The sequence below is a fragment of the Sabethes cyaneus genome, chromosome 3 (assembly GCF_943734655.1).
Source record: "Sabethes cyaneus chromosome 3, idSabCyanKW18_F2, whole genome shotgun sequence".
Taxonomy (NCBI): Eukaryota; Metazoa; Arthropoda; class Insecta; order Diptera; family Culicidae; genus Sabethes; species Sabethes cyaneus.
The window spans coordinates 207,557,361-207,584,152 of record NC_071355.1 but is presented as its reverse complement, the minus strand read 5'-3'; the positions used below and the strand labels follow the sequence as shown (position 1 = coordinate 207,584,152).

The window sequence follows — 26,792 nt, the reverse complement described above, 5'->3', positions numbered from 1 at the left end:
TTATAAGATCGGAATAATGTTCCTTTTTATCCTTTCAGGGCCCTCAGTTGGACAGGCAGTTAAGTCTGCCCGAACTCCTCACCTCGGTGGTTTCATATCATTACGCAGAAAAAAAATACTAGTGCCATTTTTGAAATCAAAATCATAAGCAGTAAATTGCCTTGTTGCGAACGAGATCAGTCGTCGCTGTCCATCTGGGACCCACCGGAACCGAGAGCGATGTTGGTGGAATAGTTCCGCACAACGCTGGCGAACGTTGCGGCACCATCGTTGGTCTGCAGGATGTACGTTAGCACATTCTCGATCTGCACCTGGCCTATTTGGTTGCTGAAAAAGAGATCTTCCAGGTCGCGCTTGGAGTTCAAGGCACGCAGCGTGGGCAGCTTCATCAGTACCATCATGAGCCGCTGCTCGAGGCTCAGCCGCCGCTGCTGCTGTCTCTGCTGCCGGTGGTGACTGGATTCGTAGTAGTCGTCTTCGTCGTCGTTGTTCCCGCGGATGTTCTCCTCGCTTTCACTGGACGCCAGTCGGCTGTGTTTGTGCTTGTAGTAATCGCGGAAGCTGGTAAGTACCATGTCCTGAATCTTTGCTAAGTGTTGATTCTTAACGTTGTCCTGGAGGATGTTGTCTGTTGGTGGGAGGGAAAAAGTTTAAAATGTTGTTCGGTTTCATTACTAATTTTATGGCTGCCTATCTTACCAGGATTAAATACACACAGCAACCGCATGTAAGCAAATTCCTGATCGGTTAGATTTAACTTCTGCAGCTCGGTGACGAATTCCTGTATCAGCAGTACATATTTGGTTAGATAGTTGATTACGTCACTGCCGTATTTCTTGTTCAGAATCAACGTTTTCATGTACTGGATAAGAGCCAACATGATGGTGTTGAAGGACAGCTGACCGCTGCTCTGTCCGAGCCCGATCATAAATAGTTCCGGCCATGTTTGGCGCAGCAACTCCGATTGGAACGAGTCACTGAAAAGTGATAAGCATCATGTTAGTTTCACAATTATCATCAGGGGAATTCTGTCGTTATATTGTTGCTTGTTTTCTAACAAAATTCGTAAACCACTTGAAGATTACGGGAATTTCAAATCAAAGTGTGGCATGCACAACGTTGACGTAGTAGAAATTTAAACCTTGGCCAATTACTCATAATGTTTTGAAATAATGATGTCAAGGATGTCGCTTCTCTTAACTGTTTTTACTAATATTAATCAAGCAATAAGTAAATCAGTACGGGTTTTTACACTAATGTATTAATCTCATTGTTGCACTGCCTTGCACGTGTGCACATGCAATTAGCTACTTTACGCAAACAATTTCCAGTTGTATCATTCACTTTTTCTTCACACTTATTCTAAAAACAAAACGCACGCACGAACTTCACTCACCTGAGCATCGAAAAGAGGTGATTCTTCTTCATCCAATGGACGGTAGCGAACAGCAGCCGCGAGGCGGTCTCACAAACGTAGTGTGCACTCAGATAGCTGGGCAGTACGTTCGGAACCTGGATGTCGAAACTGATACAGTTATCCGACAGCTCCAAGCTGCCGTAGTCGAAGTTTAGACAATCTTCGTCCTGATCGTCGTCCCGCCCGTTGTTCAGTTCTGCCTTAATGCCGTAATTGTTGTTGACGTTGTTGTTCAGTTCGTGTTCCAGATTTTGGATGAACTCCAGGGAATTGCAAATGAGGTTTTTCTCCAGCGACGTATTTTCTGCCGTATCCATCGGGAGGGTATGGGTTGACGATGGTGGAGGTTTCGTGGGGGCTTCCGGTGAGTCCAGTGTGGCCGGTTGCTGTGGTGGTCCCAGGCCAGACATTGCAACGGCTGCTGCGGCCGTTGGATTCAGACCGATCAGGGCTGCGATCGAATCGGCCGGAGTCGGTTGACGGGTTTCTTCCTGCGTTTTAAGAGAGTGCAGCGAGCTGAAGGGATTGGCAGGAGTAACTGTTGTTGCGGAGGACGGAAGATGTGATGCTGCTGCCGGAGGATTGCTTGCCCGTTTGCTTAGATTTGCGGTGAACTCGGCCAGGTTGAAACCAGGAAATATATTTAGGTAGGAAGCTGCAGCGGCGGCATTTGCCTTCTGCTCGTTGTGATATTCTTTGTTCCGATGAGGATTGTACTTGCTGTTCGGATTCGGACCGGCCTGGCCATCCTTCTTATCAATGATGGGCTTGCGTTCATGCTGGACAGCTGTAAAGTAAGAGAAAAAACATTAACTGAATGGTTTTCGGGCTCGAATAGCTACGGGGTTAAGTTACAATCACTTCGCATTCCGCAAGCCAAGCATTTCTGCAGCCGACAGTATTGACACCTGTTGCGATGATGTTTTGTCACTTCACAGTTCATTGACCCCCGGCATTGGTAGCCGAGCTGTTTTCGGATGGACCGTTTGAAGAATCCCTTGCAACCTTCGCAGCTGATGGCCCCATAGTGCCGACCGGAAGCACGATCTCCGCACACCAGACACAACTCGATGCTCATGCTGCTCAGTGAGGACAGGTGCTGCAAACTCTGCGTTTTGTCATCCAGACTGGTGCCGAACTGTTGCGTTCCAGGTTCCAATTTCATCTCCTGTAGATTTGGCTTTATATCGAAATGATGTGGCTCCATTAGAAACGATTCGACTAACGATTCAGGTAGAACTACACGAAAAACAACGATAATTGGAAAGGTCAAATCTAAATAGTTATGTTACCTAAGAGAGCAGCCTCTCTTTCAGTTGCTCTTGCGCTAAACGCTCTTGGGGACAACGCCAACCGATTTCCTGTTTCTTCGAAGTCAACAACACTCTGTGCACTTGACTCGCCACTGGCAGTCGAGAGAATGGCCACCAAACTCCCAGACAGCACTGGCAGGCAGACACAAGAAACTCGTTACGTCACTAATTTCAACTTTTATATTATATAGAGGTCAAAGCTCTCGCCTCACCACACCGCGGTTTGCATTGCTCTGGTGTTCCCCATCTAACATTACTTCTCAACTGACTGAGCTGACTCTGTTGTATTTAATCGACATGATACGGTTATTCCTCGTTCTTTTGCTCTGCAGCTCTCATTCGTCTCTACACACCACAGCGCACATCACATACCTAGCCAACGAACGGCAAGCACAACCACTACACATCATCATGTTGTTCCGCTACGGGCGGGCATCCACACCGTCTCTCCCACCGGGCGCATAACTTTTACACCCTTCTTGGGCCGCGAACCACGGCAGCAGCACCAGCAGCAGCAGCAGCAGCGCTGCCAGATGGCCGTCAAAATACGGTGCACTTTCCCGTTTGAACCTGAGATCACAAATTGTACCTGTCTTGCGTGGCTGCGATTCTGATTTTCGGCTTTCGGAGCTTTTGGGCTAGTTATGTTTGTTGCTCCAGATTGTCCAGATGCCAATCGCATGCAGGCAATCGAGAATAATAATTAGAACATAAAGGTAGCTGTGGATGGGAACGCTTGGCAGAGTTATTCACTCTCGATGAACGGTGAAAATAGCATTTGTTTATGCGTAGAAAAGCTATCCAAACTCTTGAACTTCTGCCGAACATTATTCAACATTTGCACTTAAGTTTAATTTTTGCAAGCTGCATGAAGAAATTTCTAATTTTAATTTAAAATGTTTGATGCATTTGTCATATGGATAACTTTTCTGGAATGGCACTGCATTAACTATTGCTGGAGTTTCTAGGTATCTCAGCATAAGCAAAACCAGCAAAGCCGGTCATTACCATGCCCTCCAATAAGGTCGTATATACTGTATACTCTAAACCGTAAGGCTCTCAGAATTTTAAGATTTTTTTTTCGCATGGGCACAGTTAATGCACTTATGAGCAGAAACAATATATAAAAAGATTCATGAAAACTCTAAGAGAAAATTATTCGATCTTTTTGAACGTCGCTTATTTCAAGTATTCATAACTCTTGAACCAAGTGTTGAAAATTCCAAAGGAAAATCTAAAAAACTATGCTCTGTCTAATGCAATATTTTTCAAATATTTTTTCCATATTCAGACTATTTCATGATAGCGTCAGTTTTCATTCCTGAACTAGTTTTACGGCTATCAAAAATATAAATGACAAAAAGGTCGATAAACACCATTACTCTTAATCAATAACGAAGAACAAAGTGCGGAATACAGAAAAATACATCTGGACCATATTAGAATAGATCAAAATATTAGTCGCAGTAATAATGTCCACAAAAAAAACTTTCGGGAGGTTTCCAATGAGTGAAAGTGTTAAAAATAAATAATTTAAAAACTGACAATGATAAACATTGCGGTTAATATTATTTTGACAGAATTTGTGAATCAGACATAAATATAACCTTTAGCACGTAATGTTCAGGGTTTTTATTTGCAAAATATTGCTACTTCCAGCAGGTTAGTTACCTTAATTTTCATTTCTACTGATGCTTCTCTGCATCAGTAGGAATATGTAAGGAAATGGAGGAAACGAAGCGGAGATTGTCATTGGGGCCTTCTGCGACACCCTGAATATATTTGCACCTTGAAAATATTTTGTCAACAAAATTTTAGACAAATGTATTGCTCAATAGAATCAGGCATTGTAAAAAGCGTCGAAGACGCTTTTAGTGTAGTACAAAACCAAAAGTCAATAAAAAATTAAGTAACTTTACGATACTAAATTCGTCATAGATATCTATCAACAAATCAACAATCACTGGCGTGCCTAGACCTAAACAGATGGTGGGAAATTTAAAATGGGACATAATGGACTTCAGTTGAACCTAAAAGTGCACTTTCAATTGGACTTGAAACTGAAGCTAAATGTTTACTTGCAATTGGCATAAAATTGAATACAAATTTGGATATATTTACTTTGCTTTGTTCTACTTCAAATTGAATTAGGATTTGTTTGTTTTTATTTACGACCCTTTAACCTTTTGGTCATTCAGGTCAATGAATTAAGATTTGGATTTTAAATTGGACCGGAAATTCCCTACGATAAAACTGAACCTTGTCGTGGTGTAGGGCTTTTTGACTAATCAGTAAATGAACAGCGGTCACGTTTACTTCTGAATGTGGGTATATATCAAAATACTTTTGTGATTTCAAGTGGGACTCGGGGTAAAAATTTACCAAATGTGATTGTTGCGTTGTTCAGAAAGTGCTTTTATTCCGTTTAAGAATAAGGCCAGTATGGGGATCTCTGACAATAGATTAAGTTTTCTGGGATTCATCCCTATTTATCACAACTGTCACAAATATCTCCGAAAAATGTCGGATTGATTGAGTTGGTCGGGGGCTTAGGGTTAGTAAGGGGATGTAAGCGGGATACCAGATCCGATTGGATGCCGAAGAACCACTCTGTAATAATTACGGGTAATAGCACTTCTTAGGTAGCAGATGGGAAAATTAGGTCAATTCGTGTCGCGTGTTCGAGTTTCGGCTAGGCGGTGCTGCTAGATAGAGTAGGATTTTTGCACTGGCCCTGTGGCTGTCCTGAGCTCTGATGGCCGCCCGCGGGCTCTGTCGATGGGAAGGGGTCGAGCCTTAAAGAGACGCTTAAGCCCAGAGCTTTACAGCACTTTGGTCTCGAGGGTTGGAAGGCGAGCGAGTCTCTATATTTTGAAGCTTCTGTCGACTACCGCGAACGTCCAGCTTGTGCTGCGCTCAATTTACTTTGTATCGTGGGAATACACTGTGTATGCTAAGGGGATGAAAGATTTAATTTGCCCTGATAAGTTGATAACCACTAATGCTCCGAAATTTGTCTTACCTATTGGTTCATTTGTGGTTGTTTGTGTTGGAAAACTGAAAGCGGGCGCGCGGTTGAAGACCGGTGTCAGGCGGGGCTGACGAATCCTCCACTTCTTCACTATACCACATATTGCAACTCGAGTGGTACAAAAAGTCCAAAGCACATTTACAAATTCGATCTATCATTTTTCTTCTCATCATCATCATTATTATCATCGTCATCATCATGATCGTCATCATCATCATTATCATCATCATCGTCATCATCATCATTATATTTAAAATATGACTTTCCGGCCTTTGGCAGAGAGATCTTAGAGTCAGTTCGTGGAGTCCGCGCAGGGCCGAAACGCCTCCGCCTGCGGGTATAGGCGTGACGGCTATGCTTGGGGCTCTACCTGTGTTTTAGTGGGCGACAGTGCCTGTCTCGTCAGGTAGAACTGATGTTTGAGGTCTCCCTGACACTTTGTTGACATCACAAAAGGGCCCAGCGCAGAGTTTTATACGCTATTAAGCGACCAGTTGGATAACCCGAAAAAAAGGAAAAAAAGGAAAAAAAAGGATTTTAAATTGGACCGGAAATTGAAATTGTGATTCGGCACGAGACTTGGATTTGGACTGGAATTGAAAGGCTATTGGAAGAACAACTCCGATTTCCGGGCAGAACTTTGTGGAATAATTTTGTTCTGTATTATTGTATTATTTTTAGAGAAGGGGGAGTACGTATTCCAGCATGCCCCAGCTTGGGCACGCCACTGTAAACAATAGTCAACAATCAAATGTTTCAGGTATATAGATGACTAGAGAACTATATTTCTCAAATTTCTTCAGGTTTTTCGGATTTCAAATCCCGTACTAAACTATTACATGCACGTCGTAAAATTCATTAAAAAAGTTTTCAAGTCATTTGCAGTTTGTTTATTAGTAGAAAACCAAGTGACAGTGCTAGCAAAATGATTTGACACACCATTACAGAATTTCCACATGTTTGATTGAACTTTCCTGACGATATTTAACCCTTCATACAGGCATTTTCCAATGTTTTCAGATAAATCGATATTCTCGCTGCCAAGGGAGGAGTGAGGCGCAATTAAAAAAAAATGTATTGCTTCTTGCCTCATGGGAATTTCTGAAACGAAAACAGTCGTACAAGTGGCTAAGAGACAAAAGGTGTGTGGGCGTGTTCTCTGACAAGAGGGGAAATCCAACTCTAAATATATGTTTGTATACACCGCCGTAACTCCGGAACGGCGGGACGATTCTTCATCAAACTTGGCATACACATTGGTGGAACGAGCGCTCATTTCTAGAGGGGGCTATAGCCTCCGGTTTTTTCGACCATTTTATTTGGTCGGCCAGCTCCATTTTTCTAGGGGGGGGGGGGGGGGAGTCTTAGCTTTTCGAGTGTGTATTTAGCTAACAGCTACAGTCGTCGCACTCGTTCGTCATTGCAGCCCGAGCTGCTGATACTGATTACTCGCGAGGGCTCGCACTCCCGCCCGTGAGTAGAATCGAGGGCGAAGATGAAGAAGAAAAGAAAAAGTTATCCAAAATCTGTATCTCAGTGCGCCACTAGCCCTCACGGGCAGTGTTGCCACATATTCATCTGTACTGGAAGGCAAAAAAATCTTTTTGATCTGTACTTTTGCTTTCAAAAATCTGTACCACTAAGTTTATTTGTTGCATAGAAAAACTTGGTTTGCTAGTTTTAAAAAATACATAAGTCACAAATTACTTATTTCTATGTAGATATTTATACATACTCTTGTTAAACTTAAACATAGACACGTTTTGTTTTATTTGCATTCATGCCAAGTGGTGCTGCTTAATTGATTTCGAGTAACAATACTGTAAGAAAAAAATGAGTTTTTGACACCCACAAAAAATCTGTATCTATCTATACTTTTTGACAAAAATCTGTAATCTGTACCGTACAGAATCTGTACCAAAAAATCGGAAAAATCTGTACTTTTCTAGATAAATCTGTACATGTGGCAACACTACTCACGGGCAGCTGATTGCTCACCAGTTGTTTGACTCGCGAGTAAGCTATGCAGGAGACAATATGAAGCTGGGCGCTCGCGAGTGTGTAGGTAGCAGAATATCTGCATATAGCAACGGTGGCTGTTTGTCTTACGCTTGCGTGAGCGTGAGAGTAGGCATCGTTGGCATCTTGCTCGATTTGCAACATTGGTCTCTAACAAGAGGGGAGGTTTTAAAAAAGTAAAAGTTAAAATTAAGTTAAGTTAAGAAGTTAAAATTTACTTTAAAAGGTTTAAAAAAAGTTGCAAATGCGAGCCAGATTTTAGTTGAAAGTCAAAAGTAAAAAGTCAAAAATCTATAGTAAAAGGTCATGTGTCACAAACATGAAATCAAAAGCCACAGAATAAAAAAGAATTAAATTGTACAAATGTTTAGCGGCGGCAAAGCCCAATTTTAAAAGAGCAGTGGAGTGATCAACGGGTTTCGTAGTGATAGGCAGAATGCTGGATTGCGTAACTGGAAACAATCAATCTACGTAACAATCAACGAAAGGTTATGCATGTTGAGGTTAAAAGGCCGTTTCATTGTCCATATGAAGGTAGACCTGGTGACGAGAATGAAGCGCTTTATGCGCAGTTGGAGGCAACGTACGACTAGAACTTTCTTTCCCCTTAAAAATATCCACAAAGCTACCTGAAGATCACCTGGCCAACGAACTTTGAACCAAGTCGACCATATTCTCGTCGATGGCAGGTTTTTCTCGAACTTCACCAACGTACGCTCCTACGGGGTGCGATCGATTCGGAGCATTATCTAGTAGCAGACATGTGCGCTCAACACTATTGATGGTTTATACCTCGAGACAAAGTCGCCATCTTCGGTTAAACATTCGGGAATTAGACAACCCGCGAGCTGCCGAAAATTACACCCGCATTTTGGATGAAGCTCTATCTTCCTCTGTAAAGATAGGTGCTTCGACTCTCGAAGACGGATGTATAGGATACGCTCGGCCGTCAATGAGGCCGCCACCGCGGTGCTAGGTAAAGAACCTCGAGCGCAGGTATGATTGATTTGACGGGGAATCCAAATACAGTATCCCCCCCGCTAATCCGACGACTCAATAGTCCGGATCTCGCTAATCCGGAAAATTCCGAATTAAAAAGTATTGAACTTGACTTCTTTCAATCGAACACTACCTTCGTTTGGCGTCAGAATGGCACTCTTTCTAACTAAATGGAAATGGTACTGCTTATAACTACACCCAAAACTCGGGGAGAATATTTTGTTGTTTTTGAGCAATAATCTATTACTTTTTTCGTCTTATGACCGTACATTAGACGAAAAGAGTAACAATCTAAAAGTAACAAGAAAAATGACTGCTGCATCTATGTATTCGTTTTTGCAATGAACCGCACATTCGCAAATTGTACTATATGTGTTAGTAAGAGATTAGTTTTTGTAGCTGTATCGATGCGATATTCGCTCATTACTCTATTTTTCACTAACTAAATTTAGCGCTAGCGTATGTGTACACTAGCGCCGAAATCAAGCAGTTGTGATTTTAGAAACCTATTCCCAGTTTTCAAACCATTCTTCATGGATCCATTCGCAGATCGACGTCACTTTTGTCCGTTTGCATCTTATAGGGTATAATAACCAGAAGAAGACATTTTTGTACTTAAGTTAATTTCTCTTATGAGAGAAAAGTTGATTGTTGGTAGTTAATTGATTACCCGAAATGCCCAAAAAGTTATGTTTACATCTTTAACAATATTGTCATATCATATTGTTGAGCTGTATTTTTCACATTAATCTTACAAACAGAAGCTGTTACAAGAATTCTAACATATTCACATGGAGAAGATTTGCAAAATGTGACATCTTTTGCATTGTAAATCGTTTAATAGATTTTGCTAAAAATACAATGATAAGTCGCTTGGAACACTATGCACCATATTCGTGCCAATTTTATTTAAATTGCAGCTTATTGTGCCGGCAAGGTTCAGATCAGTTCAAACTTGTGCTCGTTTGTTCAGTATGACAATGTTAAAGTTGGCAAAGCTGCTAAATTCCAAGATTTTAAAGTTTAGGTATCAAAAGGTGTCACTTGAGTGCACAGTGTGCAACAAATTGTGCAATGAATGTACCGCAATTGTGATTAATGAGCTGAATTATGTAAGACATCGTTCCCTGGAAGGTGCCTAGCACAATGTTCTCAGCGACTTTCCCCTTCTAAAAATATTCGTTTGGTAAAATATAGGCGTTTTTGACAAGCTATCGCCCGCTTAGAGGCGCTGCATAAAAAAAGTGATGAAAAGTAAAATCGCTGTCAAACTCCATACATTTTTGAAAAAAACTGAAATAAAATGCATTTTTTGATTAACCCTTTCAATTGTCAGGATTTTAGATAGCGAAATATTGGAAGAAATTTGTTTATCTACGTTAAGGTTAGTGAAAATATTCGAATTAATTAACTTTATGGCAGAAAAATGTTAATGTTTGATTTTGTACCGCATAAAACAAAAGTACATAGAGTCAGCTGTAAAGTTTACATATCCTGGATAGAGAATCACCAATTATTTTCAGTCTTCAGCGTTTTCCAATGTGTTTTTAAGTGCTAACGGATTTATTTTTTTGATTAGCATCATCTGCACCAAGAACCAAACATATAACCTATCAGTTCGTAACCATAAATACATTTGCGAAGCTCTAATAATCTCCCGAAGCAGGAACAATATATATCAAATGAAAGGTAATGCTTTTTCTTACCTCTATTATCCATTTTCATCATTCCCACTTTTGGTAATTCAATAAAATATTACATTTAAAGTCGAGTTCCATATAGGTGCCAGTAAGCATTTTGGGAATTGCACTTTTTTGTAGTTCCAATAATCACAACCAGGTAGCGAACGGTTGCTCTTAGCTTTGCTCGAATTCGCCTATTGACATTTATACATTGATTATCGAACTCGGAAAATAAATAAACTATTAATAAATAAATTTATAAATTAAAGTGTATTTGATGTTAACTTTATCCTGTTTCAAGCCGAATATATACAAAATTAATTATAAGCTAGAAAAAAATATATGCCTGGGTTCATAATATGAAAAGGGTCCATTACTGGTAGATGAACCCTATAATTGAAACCGATTACATGTTTGTCATGACCAGAGCTGCTAGTTTGTTTAACTTTTGGAAATTAGTATTCGTTTGCATATCAATTCATTTTTTTCAGAGCGGATGGTTGAAAATAAGCTCTATAGTTTATGTTTTCTAAGCAGAACTATATTCTAGAATTCAATGGCCGGTAAGAATAAAATAGTTTGTTTTGCTTCTTCCGTAAGGCTTACACAATAAAAGCAATGCAAACTGTTTTATTCATATGCCTCAATAGAACAATTTCTCGTTTACTCGTTTAACGTTGTACTTTAGCTGGAAAAATATACTGCAATTCAGTAAACAACCATGGTTTTCAAAATATCCGAAAATGGATAATTAGTTGCTTTTTGCCCAGAAATTCTGGCCGCGCAGTTTTACTCTTTCGTATTGGAATACGCAAACAAAACTTACCAATACGCCCACACTTTACAGATGCAAACCAGGGAGCTAGCAGGCAGCCATATTTTGCAGCTAACATCGAACATAATGCTAGTCGGCAACAACCTTTCAAAGGAACAATCTGCAAAATGTAAACAAACCGAGTAAGGGTTATTCTCTACTGGGCTAGCATAGGAAAAAAAACCAACTCGGTTTATTTACATTTTTCAAATTGGCCCTTTTGAAAAGCTGGTGCCAAAGTGTTTTCAGATGTCGGTCACGTTGCTCTCTGTTATGTCCCATCTGATGCTCCTGTCAGTACGAGTAGCACATGGTTGCTTAGATGTTTTGATGATTGCACAAATGGTAATGCTGTCTTCATCTTTACAATAAAAAAACAACAGACAGTTCCGGATGATAGTTTTCAGTCGAATAGTTTTCGTTCGTTTACGGCCCGCGATTGCTGTAATTTGTTATAGGAAGGAATAGGGCTGCTAGTCCCCCGATGCAAACGGTAACGGTTAGCAAATTCAACTTACAACGCACATTCACATTCAGCGTTTTTGTATTGAGTGCTATCCAACAGTCATGCTATGAATGTAACTCAAAGCGCAGGCGCAAACAGCAAACAGTTGGGCTGTATAATGTATACAATGTGCATTAGTATATGTTATTATTCAACCGGCGACGAACGCTATTACTCTTTAAGTAACAAAGTTGTTACTAAAAGAAGAATTTTTCGTTATTCCTTTTAAAGTAATAGTTTCAAGTTTTGGGTATACGTTCACGTTTGCTATGGCCATAATATTTTCATTTCTATTCTCAATAGACTGATGTGCTTGCACCTTTTTCGACACTGACTAAGAATTTCAAAGTATTTTGTTGACGAAATTGAGCATTACTGAGTATAAAACATAGTTATTGCGTTCTTACGACAAATATTTTCAAAAATTTCCGGAGTTGTTTACGTATGGATGTAAACAAAACCACATTTCAAACTCACGCTGACGTCAGTTTGATTGTCGGATTATCGAGTCAAAATTCGCTAATCCGGCTATAAATTTGTCGGATTAGCGGGGCGGTACTGTATGCGATGGAGAGGAAAAAATAATTTTGGGACTATCTAACTATCTAAGTATTGCAACAAGGGAGAAGTTGGCTAAGTTTCGACGAGTGCGGAATGAGTTGATCACGATCCTAAGGAGGAAAAAGCGCTACAAAGAGCTAGAATAACTTTTTCGGGCTAACGACACGCGTCAGTTCTGTGAGTTCTGTGAACCAATCCTGCGAGTGAGCGACAATCGGTCAGCTGAAGAATAATAGAGCCGGAAAGGATCGACTCCTAGCAGAACTCTACAAAAATGGCCAAGAATCGCTAGCAGCGGCGCCTCACTGGATAATTTCAAGGATTTGGGAGGTGAAGAAACTACCGGTGGAGTGGAGGGACGGTGTAGTTTGTACCATCTACAAAAAGGGCGATCGGTTAGATTACTGTAATTACTGCGACATTATGATGGTCAACGCCACCTACAAGGTGCTCTCTTAGATTTTGTTGCGTCGTCTATCCCCTATAGCAAGAGAACTCGTAGAGCAGTACCAGGCGGGTTTTATGGGGGCCCGTGCTCCTATGGATTACATTTGTTTTCTCCGACAACTCCTCTAGAAACGTCGAGAATACAACATGCCCACGTATTATATTGTCATGGATTTCATGGTAGCATATAATACAGTCGAGCACAAACTGCTGTGGCAGATAATGCACGAACGCGGCTTTCCGGGAAAACGCGATCTTAGTTATCCTTAAGCGAGTAATGTGTTACGTGTATGTTTCGGAGGCACTTTCAAATCACGCAGAGGGTTGCGGCAAGAGGATGGATTGTCCTGTGTATTATTCAACATCGATGGTGTTATACGGCGAACGGGCATCGAAACTAAAGGAACAATCTTCAGCAAGAGTAACCAACTTCTAGCCTTCATAGACGACCTCGACATCATTACTAGGAACCTTGGGAGGGCAGAAGCAATCTACGCTAGACTAAAAACAGAGGCTAGAAGGATAGGATAACCAATCAATGTGCCAACCAATAACCAATGCGTCGAAAACCAATATATCTCAGGAAGAGGATCCAGAGGAAGCAACGTTTGCCTCCTACGGACAGTGACTATTGACGGCGATAAACTGGAAGTGGTTGATGAATTCGTATATTTGGGATCTCTGGTCGCCGACAATAATACGAGTAAGGAGTTTCAACGATGCATTCAAGCCGGAAATCGAGCCTACTTTTCCATCCGCAAGACGCTTCGATTAAGGAGCAGACGCCGCCGCATAAAGCTGACGTTGTACAAAACGCTAATCCTCTACGGACTTGAGACAGTAACTGGAGGAGTAAGTTAGGAAGACATACGTGCACTTACCGTATTTGAACGAAAGGTGTTGCGGACTATTTTTGCGAAGTACAAACGGATAGCGGAGAGTGGCGAAGGTGTATGAACCACGAGTTGCAGGCACTAATTGGAGAGATTCTGATCGTACACCTGGCGAAAGTTGTTAGTCTACGGAATAGAGGGGCAACTAGGACTAGGGACTAGGAGACGGGCGACTGAAGCCGACTTGCCTGTGTCGAGACGCTCGATGAATTGGCGATGAGTAGCTCAGCACCAAGTACAGTAGAGAGGAATTCCTGATACTGCAAGAGCCATCCCGGCTCTATGCCGCTAGAAGTAATTGAGTAAACTTTACGATAACAGATGTAACAGATGGGAGACAAAGAGGCCCGAGTAAGATATTCAGCAAATGTTCCTATCTTAGACATTAACGGGTGACAACTAAAATTTTGGATTTTTTCTCAAGCTTTTAAAAAAAGACAGTTATACTAGCAGAAGATCTGATATACCAAAATTAAAGAGACATTGTCCATTGTTTTGAAAAAAATTGGTGAACATTTGAAAACGGTCCGTGATCGGTTGTTCGGCGAAGCTTCAGTTTGATGTCGGAACAGGAGCGTTGTACGACCATCATGTCAACTTTTCGAATGCATCTCTTGATTCGACCAATCAACTGTTTGCAATTCGTGCTCTCCAGTTATTTTTGTACACTAAGGAACTCAAAATCCCGAAGAATTCTTCGCTTGGCTGCACTGAGACAGATTTGTCGGCCCAGCCAGCATTTTCAAATGTATAATTAGATTTCAAATAAGAGTTACGCACTGATATGTATTCAACAAAATCGTATTAGACGTTCAAAAACCGCTTATCCGTACCATTTTGGAGGCGATATACGCACTGAGGAATAACCCGGAAAACCAGAGGGCTTGTTGTTGAAGGCATGAGAAAGAGAACGATGTCATTCTGCGTCCATAATTTTGGCTGGTCTTCCCCTACCTTGCAAAACTGGACAAGCCAAAGCAAAACAAAAAATATTGACAAAAAGAGGAGAGAGAGAGAGAGAGAGCTAACACATACATGCTCTCAATTCTCTCTGAGCTGGTTTGTTGATGAGTATAGGGCCCTCGAAAAAATTCCAAAATTTTAGTTGTCACCCGTTAGATGTAGACGAATTTTATGCTAACACAACTATTTGAGAATCAAATAAAATGAAACAAAATTTAAAAGCCAAAAGTCACAAATCAAAAGTAAAGGGCCAAAAGTTTAAACAAAAAGTCATAAAGTTGAATGCTGAAAGTTGAAAGTCTAAAGCCAAAATTCAAAGGGAAGTCAACATTTTACTGAACTCAATTGTGAAGAATCAAGAATTAAATGGTGAAAGCTAAAATTGAAAAGTGAAAAGTAAAAAGTCAAAAATCAAAAGTTAAAAGACGAACATCAAAAGTCGTAAGTCAAAACCCGTAAGGTAAAAGTTGAAACTCAAAAGTTAATAGTACAAAGTCAAAAGTTGAAAGTTGAAATTTAAAGCTAAATATCAAGAGTCAAAAGTTGAAGATCGAATGTCAAAATTTGTAAGTCAAAAGGTGAACGTATATTTTTACCAGACTTCCAATTCAGAACCAACCAGTATTTTCATTATCTCTCACTATTGCATTTACGTGTTATTTTTCCATCACATATCTTATGTACTCTTTTACTTGATATACACACATTAAATTATATTATTTCATCATCTTACATCGTCGTCGATCACCAAGTTAGAACGATTAATTAAAAAACTCATTGGGACCAAGGCTACGGTTTGGACATCGAACGGAGGAAGTTCACGTTCAGTTTGCGTCAAACGCGTCTTTTTCGAACGGTACTCGTCTCACGCAGCATAATAACGTACGCGTTTGACGAGATCATAAATTTTCGATACAATCTGGAGCACGGCCTAGCACCCGGAATCGGCTCATTGTTATGCGCATACCACTTCAACCGAACAGCCAAGTGTCATCTGGCAGCGCTGGCTGACTGCGTTGGCTCTCGTTCGTACTGCCCAATTCGCTATACCCGAATGCGGTTGTTGTATGTGGGTCTATTACCATCACCGACCGCGACTGCTGTTTCACTCCCGATTTGTTTACGTTCGACAATTACACGAGTGAGTTTCAATGAACTTTACGTGCGTGCGCATGCATCACTCTCGACTCTCGACTGATGGACTCTATCGGTTGCGGGCATCAACACCGTACTTCATCGATAAGATCATAACTGAGCGGGGCTAACAATGCGCGATGGTGACGACAACGCTGACGCCGACGGACTGACTCTGAATGATCGCGCACTAAAGAAACTCGTTCGAACTAAGAAGAAAAAGTTGCTTACGAAGTCATTTTTGTTGATCTAGTTCAGCCATTCGATCTGCCCGATCATCACGATTGTGTCTACAACTCCATCCGCGCAAATACTTCACCGTCATTGAACCATCGCCTCAGCGAAGACGACAGTAAAAATAACCGGGACCTGACATTAACTTGCCTCCGCGTCGATATCAATCGTTAAGCAATGTGAATATAGAAAAAAATAAAATGAAACCACCAGCACCAGCTAATGTCTATGCCAATTTTTCGAAAGGTCAAGTTGTTCAGCTCAGAAAATGACGTCGGCGAACGGCTGCTCCTCGAGACCGACACTCGAGAGGGCAATATTTTATCTGAGTCTGTGTATTAATATGTAGCTCTCTGTTTACGCTCTGTATATAAGATATGAGATACCGCTGCGCCAACAATCAGCCAAGCAGTGGACCAAACGAACCATACACCTTACACTTTGTGGGCCCAGACCGAGGGGATGATTGGATGGAATGGGATGTGTACTAGGTAGTACCGTACAGGTCTCAGTAATCATTCATCCGTCCATCCACCCGGAGCCGTCAGCACTCAGCAGCAGCAGCAGTATGGGCAGGCACCATACCATGCTGGTCATGTTGGCTGGTTGGGTGTTGTTTGTTGGGATAGTGTATAAGATCAAATCAAATAGTCGTAGCTACCGTCGTGCTCCTGACCGCTACGCTACTGCGGTAGATTTATCAGAATCAATTTCAAGCCCACCTAACTGCATGCCAGGTTGGTGGTGAACCAACTCGTCCGGGTTGCCAGGTTGATGCGCCGTTTGTTGTTTTTTCTTGCTTCAATATTGGAATGGTAAAAATTGGTATTTTTCAATGCTTTAATAAGGCTATTGTAAATTATTTTGAAAGTTTTTGGCAACTTTTTGTCACCTCCCTATGAAGTTGGCTTGAAAAATCGGGGGACTAACCAAAATTGTGGGATATGGGTCAAAACGCACGAAACAGAAGTGGAAATTCAAGCAATGAAATTTCCGAAAATCGGCATTCTTTTTTGATTTCGTCATTCTTTTGGTAAGTTTTTGCTTGGAAAATAATAACGTATATATGAAAAGTAAGAATAGATTTGTTTTTCACGTATAAGCTTTAACGGGAAACTAGCAGTCATTAACATTTCGTCAGAGAGTCCAATTTCGGAAGTAGTTTTTGGGCCCAAAATCAGGGTTCTGTTTATAGAAGACACATTCCGCGGGCCGGTATACCAACCAGACATTTTATAAAAGTTGCTTTTAGCATTGTTGAATATTTTTTCATGATTGGGCAATGTTTGAACCTTTCAAAACTGCCATGACTGATATTCTAGCATTTTCGGAAGTTATATAAAACGTGTATCGAAAATAAATGAAATTTACAAGAAATAAATGATTTTTCGTGATATTTTTAAAAATACTGCTACAGTGCGCTAAAACATTTCATAATATCATTTGTTTTCGACCAACTTACAAAGGAATATATGCTGAATCCATTCCAAAAATAGTTTGGATGTAATTTTGCAGTTATTTTGTATTTCAAGTGGATGAAATAGGGCCATTTTTTTGCGTTGTAACGTCACGAAAAAGGTGTACTTTTTAGCTTTCGCAGAAAAGTACAAATTCGAACAATCTAATAATCCATATTCTCTTTGTACTCAAAAATACCTTTAAAATGGTGCCTAAAGAATGATGATAAGTTAAGTAGAACCTAAGTTACAACTGATTGAAGCTCGCGTTGTAACGTCACGGCGGGCAGCCGGACGGATTCAAAACAAGTGAGACATAAGTAGTAGCATCGAAACCTTAAGACATAGCATTATAGTTGCTTCAAGAAAGTTTCTTCATTTAAAAAGCACTTTCTAGTGGTGAAAAAATATTCGGACGTTAGGGTGTCCTCAAGCAGATACAAAAACTATTTTCTCTATTTTAATTCAGAAATGATTGCTGTCTACAGAAAATTTGTAAAAAAACTAATTTCAAGAAACTTCGTTGAATACTGAAGATTTATATTTCTAACGTGAAAAAAGTTATAGAGCAAAACTCTTAGGGACACCCTTAAAAAAAATTTTTTTCGATCTAGTTCTTCAATAACGCTTCGTACGTCTTTTAGATGTTCTAAGAAATTGGTAATCGAGTTAAATTGCACATTTTCGTCGAAGATAGCAGAAATCTATCTTTTTTCCTTAAGGAGCTATCCCTTGTTTCTTTTATTTATACATGTTCACCTACGGTTGCCTTCATATATTTTTTTAGATTTTCCACAGTCTTCTACCCTAAGTTGTACATGGTGGAATACAGCATAAATTAACTCAAAAAAAACAAGTGAGATTAGCTGCTCATAGCTGCTCTCCCCCGAGACACACCCTCTTAAAGAGTACATATAAAAATAAAAAAGCCAGTGATAGTTTCTAAAGGGAAAAAGATAGTGCTCTACTATTTTCGACAAAAATGTGCAATTTAATTAGATTACCAATTTCCTAAAACATTTGTAAGCCATACAAAGGGTTATTTAAGAGCTAGATCGAAAAAAAATTTTTTAAGGGTGTCCCTAAGAGTTTGGCTTATAACTTTTTTTATGTAAGAAATATAAATCTTAACCATTCAACAAAGTTTCTTAAAATTAGTTTTTCTACAAATTTTCTGTAGACAGCAACCATTTCTGACTTAAAATAGAGAAAATATTTTTTGTATCTGCTTGAGGACACCCTAATGTCCGAATATTTCTTCACCACTAGAAAGTGCTTTTTAAATGAAGAAACTTTTCTGAAGCAACTATTATGCTATGTCTTAAGGTTTCGATGCTATTACTTATGTCCCACTTTCTTAGCATCCCTCCCACAGCGCGACGTAATTTGTGAACAACCCCACAATTACGTAGGCAAAATAGTGAAAGACAAATTAACAACACATTTTTGGATTATCCCTCATGTACACAGAGGGCAGCAACAGCGATAATTAACGAATATTAAATGAACAGATTTTTCGTGACGTTACAACGGAGCTACGACCCTCTCTGTGCAAAGCAGAGCGTTGTAACGTCACGAAAAGTAAAAGCTGTTTAAAAATTAACTTCACTAACTATCGGAATTCTGAAAACGGCAAGTTGTTCAGTATTCATCTCTTATCAAATCATAGAAGAAAATCTTTAGATAAAAGTTGAAAGAGAGCAGAATTTTCATGTTTTTTAACAGAAGAACCAAAAGACGTATTTCTGGCGCGTTGTAACGTCACGCTACATATTTGCTTTCCAAAACAATCTGGGCAAAGCAAATGCTATTAATTTGTCCACTTTTAATAGGAAATTTTATGCTCTTTCCAAATATATAATAATATTTGGGGGTTTCTCAACGATTTTCCCAGCTAAAACATAAATACTGTGCAAAGAAAAGTCAAAACGTTGTAACGTCACGGCGGAATGTGTCAGAAATATATTCACTGCATTTCGTCTTGCCAATAAGAATACAGCGAATATAGGGTTTATTTCTAATTCCCGTCGTAGTAAGTAAAGCCATTCTAATTTTCATCATTTGTTGGGTGGATTTAATGAATACTCCAAAAAGTTCTTGTGCTGATTTGACTAAAACACACTTACCTTCCGATCCGTGAACTTTGAAATTACTGAAAAGCGATTATTAAAGCATATTATTGAAATTACGCAACTAACTTTATTTCTCAAATTCGTCCTACCGTTTTAAAATCCGTCCATCAAAATTTTTCATGGTCCGAACTAAAAATCACAACAATGTTTACGAAGCTAATGCGCATGTATTTGTGTAGAACGGCATGACAAATATTATTCTGCAAAATTCCTGCAGGTCAGGCAAGTTTTCCTGGCTGTAGAATAACGACAATGCGTTGCGTGAGTTATTTTCATTTGTGAATGACGGAAATTAAAACGGTTAGTCAACATATTCTTCTTCATCGCACGAAAAAACGTAAGAAGTTTGGCTGGTAGGACTTTTTTAATAATAAAAAGCATTTAAATAGATCTCAGCTCACTTTGATTGATCGCGTATGATAGTCAACAAACTAAAATATTAGGGAATAACTAGTTTTGCATTGTGTGTCATAAAAATGCTGATATTTTTAATAATATGTGTTGGATAGGACGGGAATAGGCAATTACGACGAAGCAGCAACATACCCTATTTTCAAGAACAAAATTGTTGTTTCTAACAAAAAAAAACTACTTTTGAAATTTGCAGAATCGATGACGACTAATTTCACCTTAAGAAAAAATGCTATAACCGCTTGTTTGTTTTTTCTCGATTTAAAAAATCTCATTGTTTTTTTTCGTTTCGGATTCGGTTTGTGAGCAGTTTAGCAATATTATTGAATGCTGGGTAGCGGATATGTGGTCGAATTTGTAACATTTTGCCCTATAATATCTATCATTGAACAAATCGCACGTGCTCGATATGTTTCGCACGCAATAAAAATAAATGGTACAACAGTTTGGCAAATTCGTATTAAAATTAAACCGGCGAAAGCGTCATAGTCAACATATGTTAAGATTGAACCGGCGAGATGGCCATGACCAACGTATATTAAGATTGAGCCGGCGAGAGAGCCATGGCCAACAACTATGAAGATTAAGTCAACATGAGTCTAAGACCAATGTTTTCAAACCGTTAAACCATTGGATAGGTTGAATATCTCGACCATTGACTTCAAGAAGGTAAGGTTGATAGACGGTACAATATCAGTGACAAGATATGGTGGATTCTGGGACTATTATGCGTGTCATAACAAAAATTTTCGGTCAAGTAGTATTTTTTACTTCAGGTCGTTAGATTACAAAACAGATAGCGATGATTTGCTTTACAGGCTACGTATGAGAGCTAGCGAATTTCAATATAACAAACAAGAATAATTTGACGACTGCAGCAGCAATGTTGAGTATCTATGATTGATCTGAAATAATATATATTAAATTGTTCATTTTACGCATGGGGAGGATGTTGCATCCTGGTATTTATACCATATTAGAGGATTTACCTGTAATGTGTAATGTGTGTTTGCTTACACATTACTTAGGTAGTTGCCGATAGCGTGTAACGAAAGAGAGAGAAAGAGTCAGAGTGAGTTGATAGCTTTCCGCGTTAAATGGGGGCGCCAGTCAGTCACTCATGAGATGGTGAACAATTAGGATATAACACCTATTTGGTGTGATAATGATGATAATGCTTGAATTACTATTAATTAATGCGGATGATGTATTTTGTAGCGTTTTACGGGAATATCCGATTCATTTTTGAAAATGTTTGGAACAAAAAGCCGAATATGATTTCGATTTTTTGTCGAATATTGATTTCTAAGATGTAATTTTTTTTCTCATTTCGTTACTTTTGCGGGGTTGAAAACTGAACCCGGGTTCTCAGCGTGATAGGCGTGAATACTAACCACTATACCGGAATTAAGATATAAAATAATAATTCTACTTTCTGATATCAAATTGCTTAAACATGTATGGAACGTGACAAAATAAAGTTAAAGAAAAAACCCGAATTAATCCACCTAGCGGCGTGACCTAGCCTTTCTACTGCCACAATAATCATTATTTAATTTTTGCAGACTTGAATGAATATATATAGAAAATTAGAAATTAACCCTCTAACGGGTCTACAGACGGCCTTAACTTTCGGGCTTCAGAGCCACATACGAAACTTGTTTTGAATTGATAAAAAAGAAGAAAAACAAAAAGTTATTTATATCCTTTAATTCTACTACTGTGTTTTATTGATAAATACGTATTTCGGTCTCGACGTGTGACCTTCATCAGTATCTAACTAACTTAGACTGTTTTGTTTTGAATTGACAATATAATATATGTGTTCATAGCAGATGTTTTGATAGTTTGATATTAATACCATGCGTTCAAAAGCTTGCATCTTTGAAAAACAAGAGTTCAGAAAAATTATTATTATACTTCGCTTTTGAAGAAAAAGGATATCTACAACAAAATGATTAATCTCAAAATTTTACTATTAGTTTGCTTGGCTTCAATTTTGCAACATATCTGAATTAGAAAAAATAACTGAATAGAGCATTAGATATGAAAAAGAGAAATTTCTTAGCTGGTGCTCCTTCAGATAATTATTTTTGCATAAAAATCAAAACTTGAGCTTCTTTTGAATGTACTTTCATGAAAAGATAGTCATTAGCTTGATCGCATCGTTTTTACAATGTTAGAGGGTTAGGAAAACAAGAAGAAGTCGAAAAATGTGCAAAAGCTGCGCCATAAACATGCTTGAGAATGAAAAACATGATCGACATGATTTCCAGCGCTTGTCATTTTGGATTTATTTATTAAAACATGATACATGACATAAGACATCTGTCCTTTAAAATGTCACTAACGAAAACAAATCTTACAAAATTACTACCGTGCACCGTTTACTTCCTATTTTTCATATAACATTTCTAAGCTCTAATATCTAATGATTGAAGAGAGCATCTATTGATGCGCAAAATTTGTTTGAAATTTGTATATATTTATTTGGAAAAATCAACTCACTAGTATTTTTTATCCTATACACCACTTTACCGACATGCTTAAATTAACTGCTTTTTTTCGCTTTTTGCTTTTCTTGTACAATTGTGAGTAACAGCAAGTGAAGAAAATGACAATTAAAATCTTAAATCAAAGAAAGAAAAAACTTTTCGATTGAATCCCACTATTTAATATTTATTTCCAACAGATACGTAGTTCGCCTACGATGTGCAGGCTTCATCAGTGTCTTATTTCAAAGCGTATACGTATCTGTCGCGAATGAATATTAAATAGTGGAATTTAGTCGGTAAAAGTTTTTTCTTTTCTTTAATTTCAGAGTTCGTATTCCACTAAGAGGCTTCAAAAACCTTCTCACTTTTCTTGAATTTCAATGCAAATTTAAAAATTGCAAATTGTCATCACATACATACATACATACATACAGACATACATACATACATACATACATACATACATACATACATACATACATACATACATACATACATACATACATACATACATACATACATACATACATACATACATACATACACACACACATACATACATACATACATACATACATACATACATACATACATACATACATACATACATACATACATACATACATACATACATACACACACACATACATACATACATACATACATACATACATACATACATACATACATACACACATACATCACACACATCTCATACATTGAATACAATCAACATTTGATTGATATGTTTTGATTTCACACGTTTTAACGGTTTAATATACGGTGCTTAAGTGTTAAAGTTTGAATAACTTTTGAATGAAGCGTCCGATTTTAAATAATTCGGTTTCGTTTGATAGATCTCAGCAGTAATTTTCAAATAATAAAAAAATGTGTGATGTTTTTCATTAAATTAATGCTTATATGTTACATAAATATGTTTTAAATACTATTTTTTCACATTTCTTTATGTAACTTTCAAACTACAAGTCCAATCGTCATGAAATTTGGAAGTTAAGGGTTTGCAAGGCTCCTGTTGCATATGCAATCAATTTTGTTCAAATCGGTTAAGAGACCTATGAGATAATGAAGTCCCATATTTTTCGTACTTTTATACATAACTTTTGAACTAAAAGTCCGATCAGTATGAAATTCAATAGCGACCAATGGGACACCTAGACCTTTCATTTGACACTAAGAACATTAAAATCGGCCCAGCTATCTCCGAGAAAAGTGAGTGAGATTAAAAGCGTCACATACACACACACACATACACACACACACACATACATACACACACACAGAAAATGCTCAGTTTTCGAAACTGAGTCGAATGGTATATAACATTCGGCCCGCAGGACCTTCTTTCCATTTCCGGTTTTCCAAGTGATTTCTATACCTTTATACTATATATTTATATAGTAGAAAGGCAAAACGTCGGAAGTCGGCTTTATGTGATTTTAACTCGGAATAGCACATCGCTTCTAAGAGCTCAAGAGGTCTAAGAGGGTCGGTATACTAGCCCTGCCATTGTACTGTACGCTTACAGCTAGCAGACTAAGGTTTTAGAGCGTCTTAGTAAAATACGAAACTTAAATTAAATAAACATGAAAACTTTGCAATTAAATTCGAAAATAGACACTGATTAAGCCTGTCGTAGTCGTGGGCGAAATACGTATCTGTCAAGAATACATAGTAGAATTTAATTGGAAAGTTTTCTTTTTTTTTATTCAGGCCATTGCAAATCATATTCAAAGTTTTTGTCACCCCCCCCCCCCCCTTGGAAATTGGCTTGAAAAATCGGGGGGCAAAAAAATTATTTGTAGGATATGAGTCGAATTTCTTTTTATAAAATCAATTGTCTGTGGGCTCTACAGTCTGAAAAACTCAAAAAATGAGTCTCCGAGTTGAATTAACGCTTCTAGCACGGAACAGAAATGGAAATTCGAACAATGGAATTTCCGAAAATCGCCCAAAAAATTTTTGTCTTTTTTCGTATATTTGTGCATAGAAAATAATAACGTATATATTATAAGTAAGAATAGATTCGGTTTTCACGTTTAAACCTTAAATAAAAATTCTTAAAATCTATGTTTTTTGTTGCTCGATTAAAAAATTCATTTTGTTTTTTTTCGCCCCCCCCCTTCAGTGGCCGAACACGGGAAGGACAAAAACTTTATAAAATATTTGTAATGGCCTTAATTTCAGGTACAGTTAGCTACGGAGAGATTTTCTCCGGAACCGTTAAACCGATTTCAATTGATCTAGATCAATCGCGGGCAACTCACGGGTGGTCAAATTATGCTATGCTATGCAATGCTGGAACCGCTAAACCGATTTCAAAATTTTAATACATTTAGTAGATCAAATAAAAGGTCTTATTATCATCAAGTATTATTTTTTTTGAAACGATGGTTCTACAATTGATGAAGGGACGGTAAGGGAAAGTAATGAAGAAGGATTTTTTAGGAATGGAGGAAAGGAAGGGGGGTAATAGGTAGCTACGCTTAACAAGTTGTCTTTGTGACTCCTACCTTTTGTCCAATGCTGGAAGGTGCATGGGTCGAACCAAGCTATAATCTGAGATGATAACCGGATTTGAATCCACAACACCCGACAGGGCATGTTGTTGGTGTATGACGCCCTCCCAGGTATAACGCTGGCCTAATAAGCCAGTCATCGTATGTTCGAATCTCGGCTGGGAGAGGCTGCTAGAGTCAATAGGATCGTTGCAACTGGCCCCGCAATTGTCCTGTACTCTAACAACTGGCTGCGAAGTCGGTCGTATAAAAACAGAAGGTCAAGTTTCGATAACGGAATGTAGCACCTAGGCTTTGCTTTGCTTTGCTCTTTTGGCATACAAAAAAATTACTACCAACCCTTCCCCCACGTTAAAGTAATTAACAATTCGATTCCTTTTTATCAGTAGAATATTCTCTTTTTACTACTCTTCCAATCAAATGGCAAACTTGCGCATACATATAGAATCATATTACAAGGCAACACTACAGCTGCAGCGCCCTTTTCCAACACAGATATCAAATTCGCCTAGGATAGGTTGCGATCGGTTGGGACAAGAAATTTTTGTCATTTTTTTCTGGCACACTTCCCTAACACAGACTCAAAATTAGTCTAGGTTAAATCACGGTTGTCATCGTTAGAAATTTTGTTGGGACAAGGAATCTTTCACTCTTTCTGGTGTAGGTACTTCCCAAGCAAAGACATCAAGTTGGTCTAGGTTTAATGTCGTGGCGTTAAGAAGTCTTGTAGAGACGAGGAGACTTTGTCATTTGTTCTGGCTTACTTGCCAAGCACAGATATCAAATTGGTCGCAATATCAATCGTCACAAAGAATCTTCGACCTGTTAGGATGGGGAGATTTTAGAGGGATACCTCGATATAAGACAAATTATTATTTCGAAAAGTTGTCTTATATCGAAACATGATTTTTTCCAAATTTTTTTGCAATAGCGTCACCAATTTTGCTCTGTGTTGTGTGTTTACGTTTAAGAGATGGCTGAACGATAGTTTTAAAAAATCGTCTGAAAAAATAGAAAAAACTGCCCCATTCGTACTTTTTTAAATCATAATTGGAAGCTTTTAGCTCATTTTGCTATATTTACAGTTACTGGTATTCATTAGAGTTGTTCGCTTCAGCATTGCACCCACTTATGTGGCAGAACAAATGCTTAGGAAGAATTTAGCTTTCTGTACCTGTGCAATAATAATACATCTGCCGTTGCGTTCCGGCTAAAGTGCATCTCCTACGTACGAGTCAGCACACCGTCACCGTACTTATAATGTCCCACTGGCTGGTTCAGCAAAAGGGTACGCAATGTTTCATTAACAGCTAGCTATACCGAAATCACTTTGACCATTCTAATCGGAATCGGTGGATGCATGAATGCACCCGGTTTGCGTTGTACAGAAAGGTGCATTCGTAGCAGATTTTTTTTTCTCCTGTGCGTTGACTTCGAAGAAACCGAGAAACCGTGTTCGGTCGGTAAATGTTGAACATTTAGAGCAACATGAACAGACGAAGAAAGTGAGAGGTTCCTGCTGCTTACATAGGTTAGGAAACGAAATGTAGCTTTCTTACCTTTATGTGAAGATTCCGCTAGTCGCGATCCATTTGTTTACGCCGACAATATCACTGGTAGAAAATGAATGTTTTAATTTGAACAGTAATGATCACGTCTAACTAATCAATAACATAGAACTTATGAAGTGTCGTATTTTTAGAGAAACAAAAATGGAAATAATCAAAATAATTAAAAACAGTTTAACA

At 38.7% G+C, this 26,792-nt stretch overlaps 1 protein-coding gene across 9 annotated transcripts; it reads right to left on the bottom strand.

The window, feature by feature from the left end:
- Positions 1-94: 94 nt before the first annotated feature.
- On the bottom strand, positions 95-26,792 carry LOC128741491 (nuclear hormone receptor HR78). 9 transcript variants are annotated; one of them, XM_053837351.1, is made up of 6 exons: positions 16,010-16,187; positions 2,710-3,102; positions 2,273-2,656; positions 1,397-2,204; positions 700-977; positions 95-628 (listed from the first exon to the last, which is right to left on the bottom strand). In XM_053837351.1, exons 3-6 carry the CDS (start codon positions 2,622-2,624, stop codon positions 177-179), a joined length of 1,890 nt encoding a protein of 629 aa, XP_053693326.1. In that variant the 5' UTR covers positions 2,625-2,656; positions 2,710-3,102; positions 16,010-16,187; the 3' UTR covers positions 95-176. The 9 variants fall into 9 exon arrangements, with proteins under 9 accessions (XP_053693326.1, XP_053693327.1, XP_053693325.1 ...); XM_053837352.1 differs by lacking the exon at positions 16,010-16,187 and adding an exon at positions 15,727-15,977 and having other exon boundaries at positions 2,710-3,129; XM_053837350.1 differs by lacking the exon at positions 16,010-16,187 and adding an exon at positions 15,727-15,977.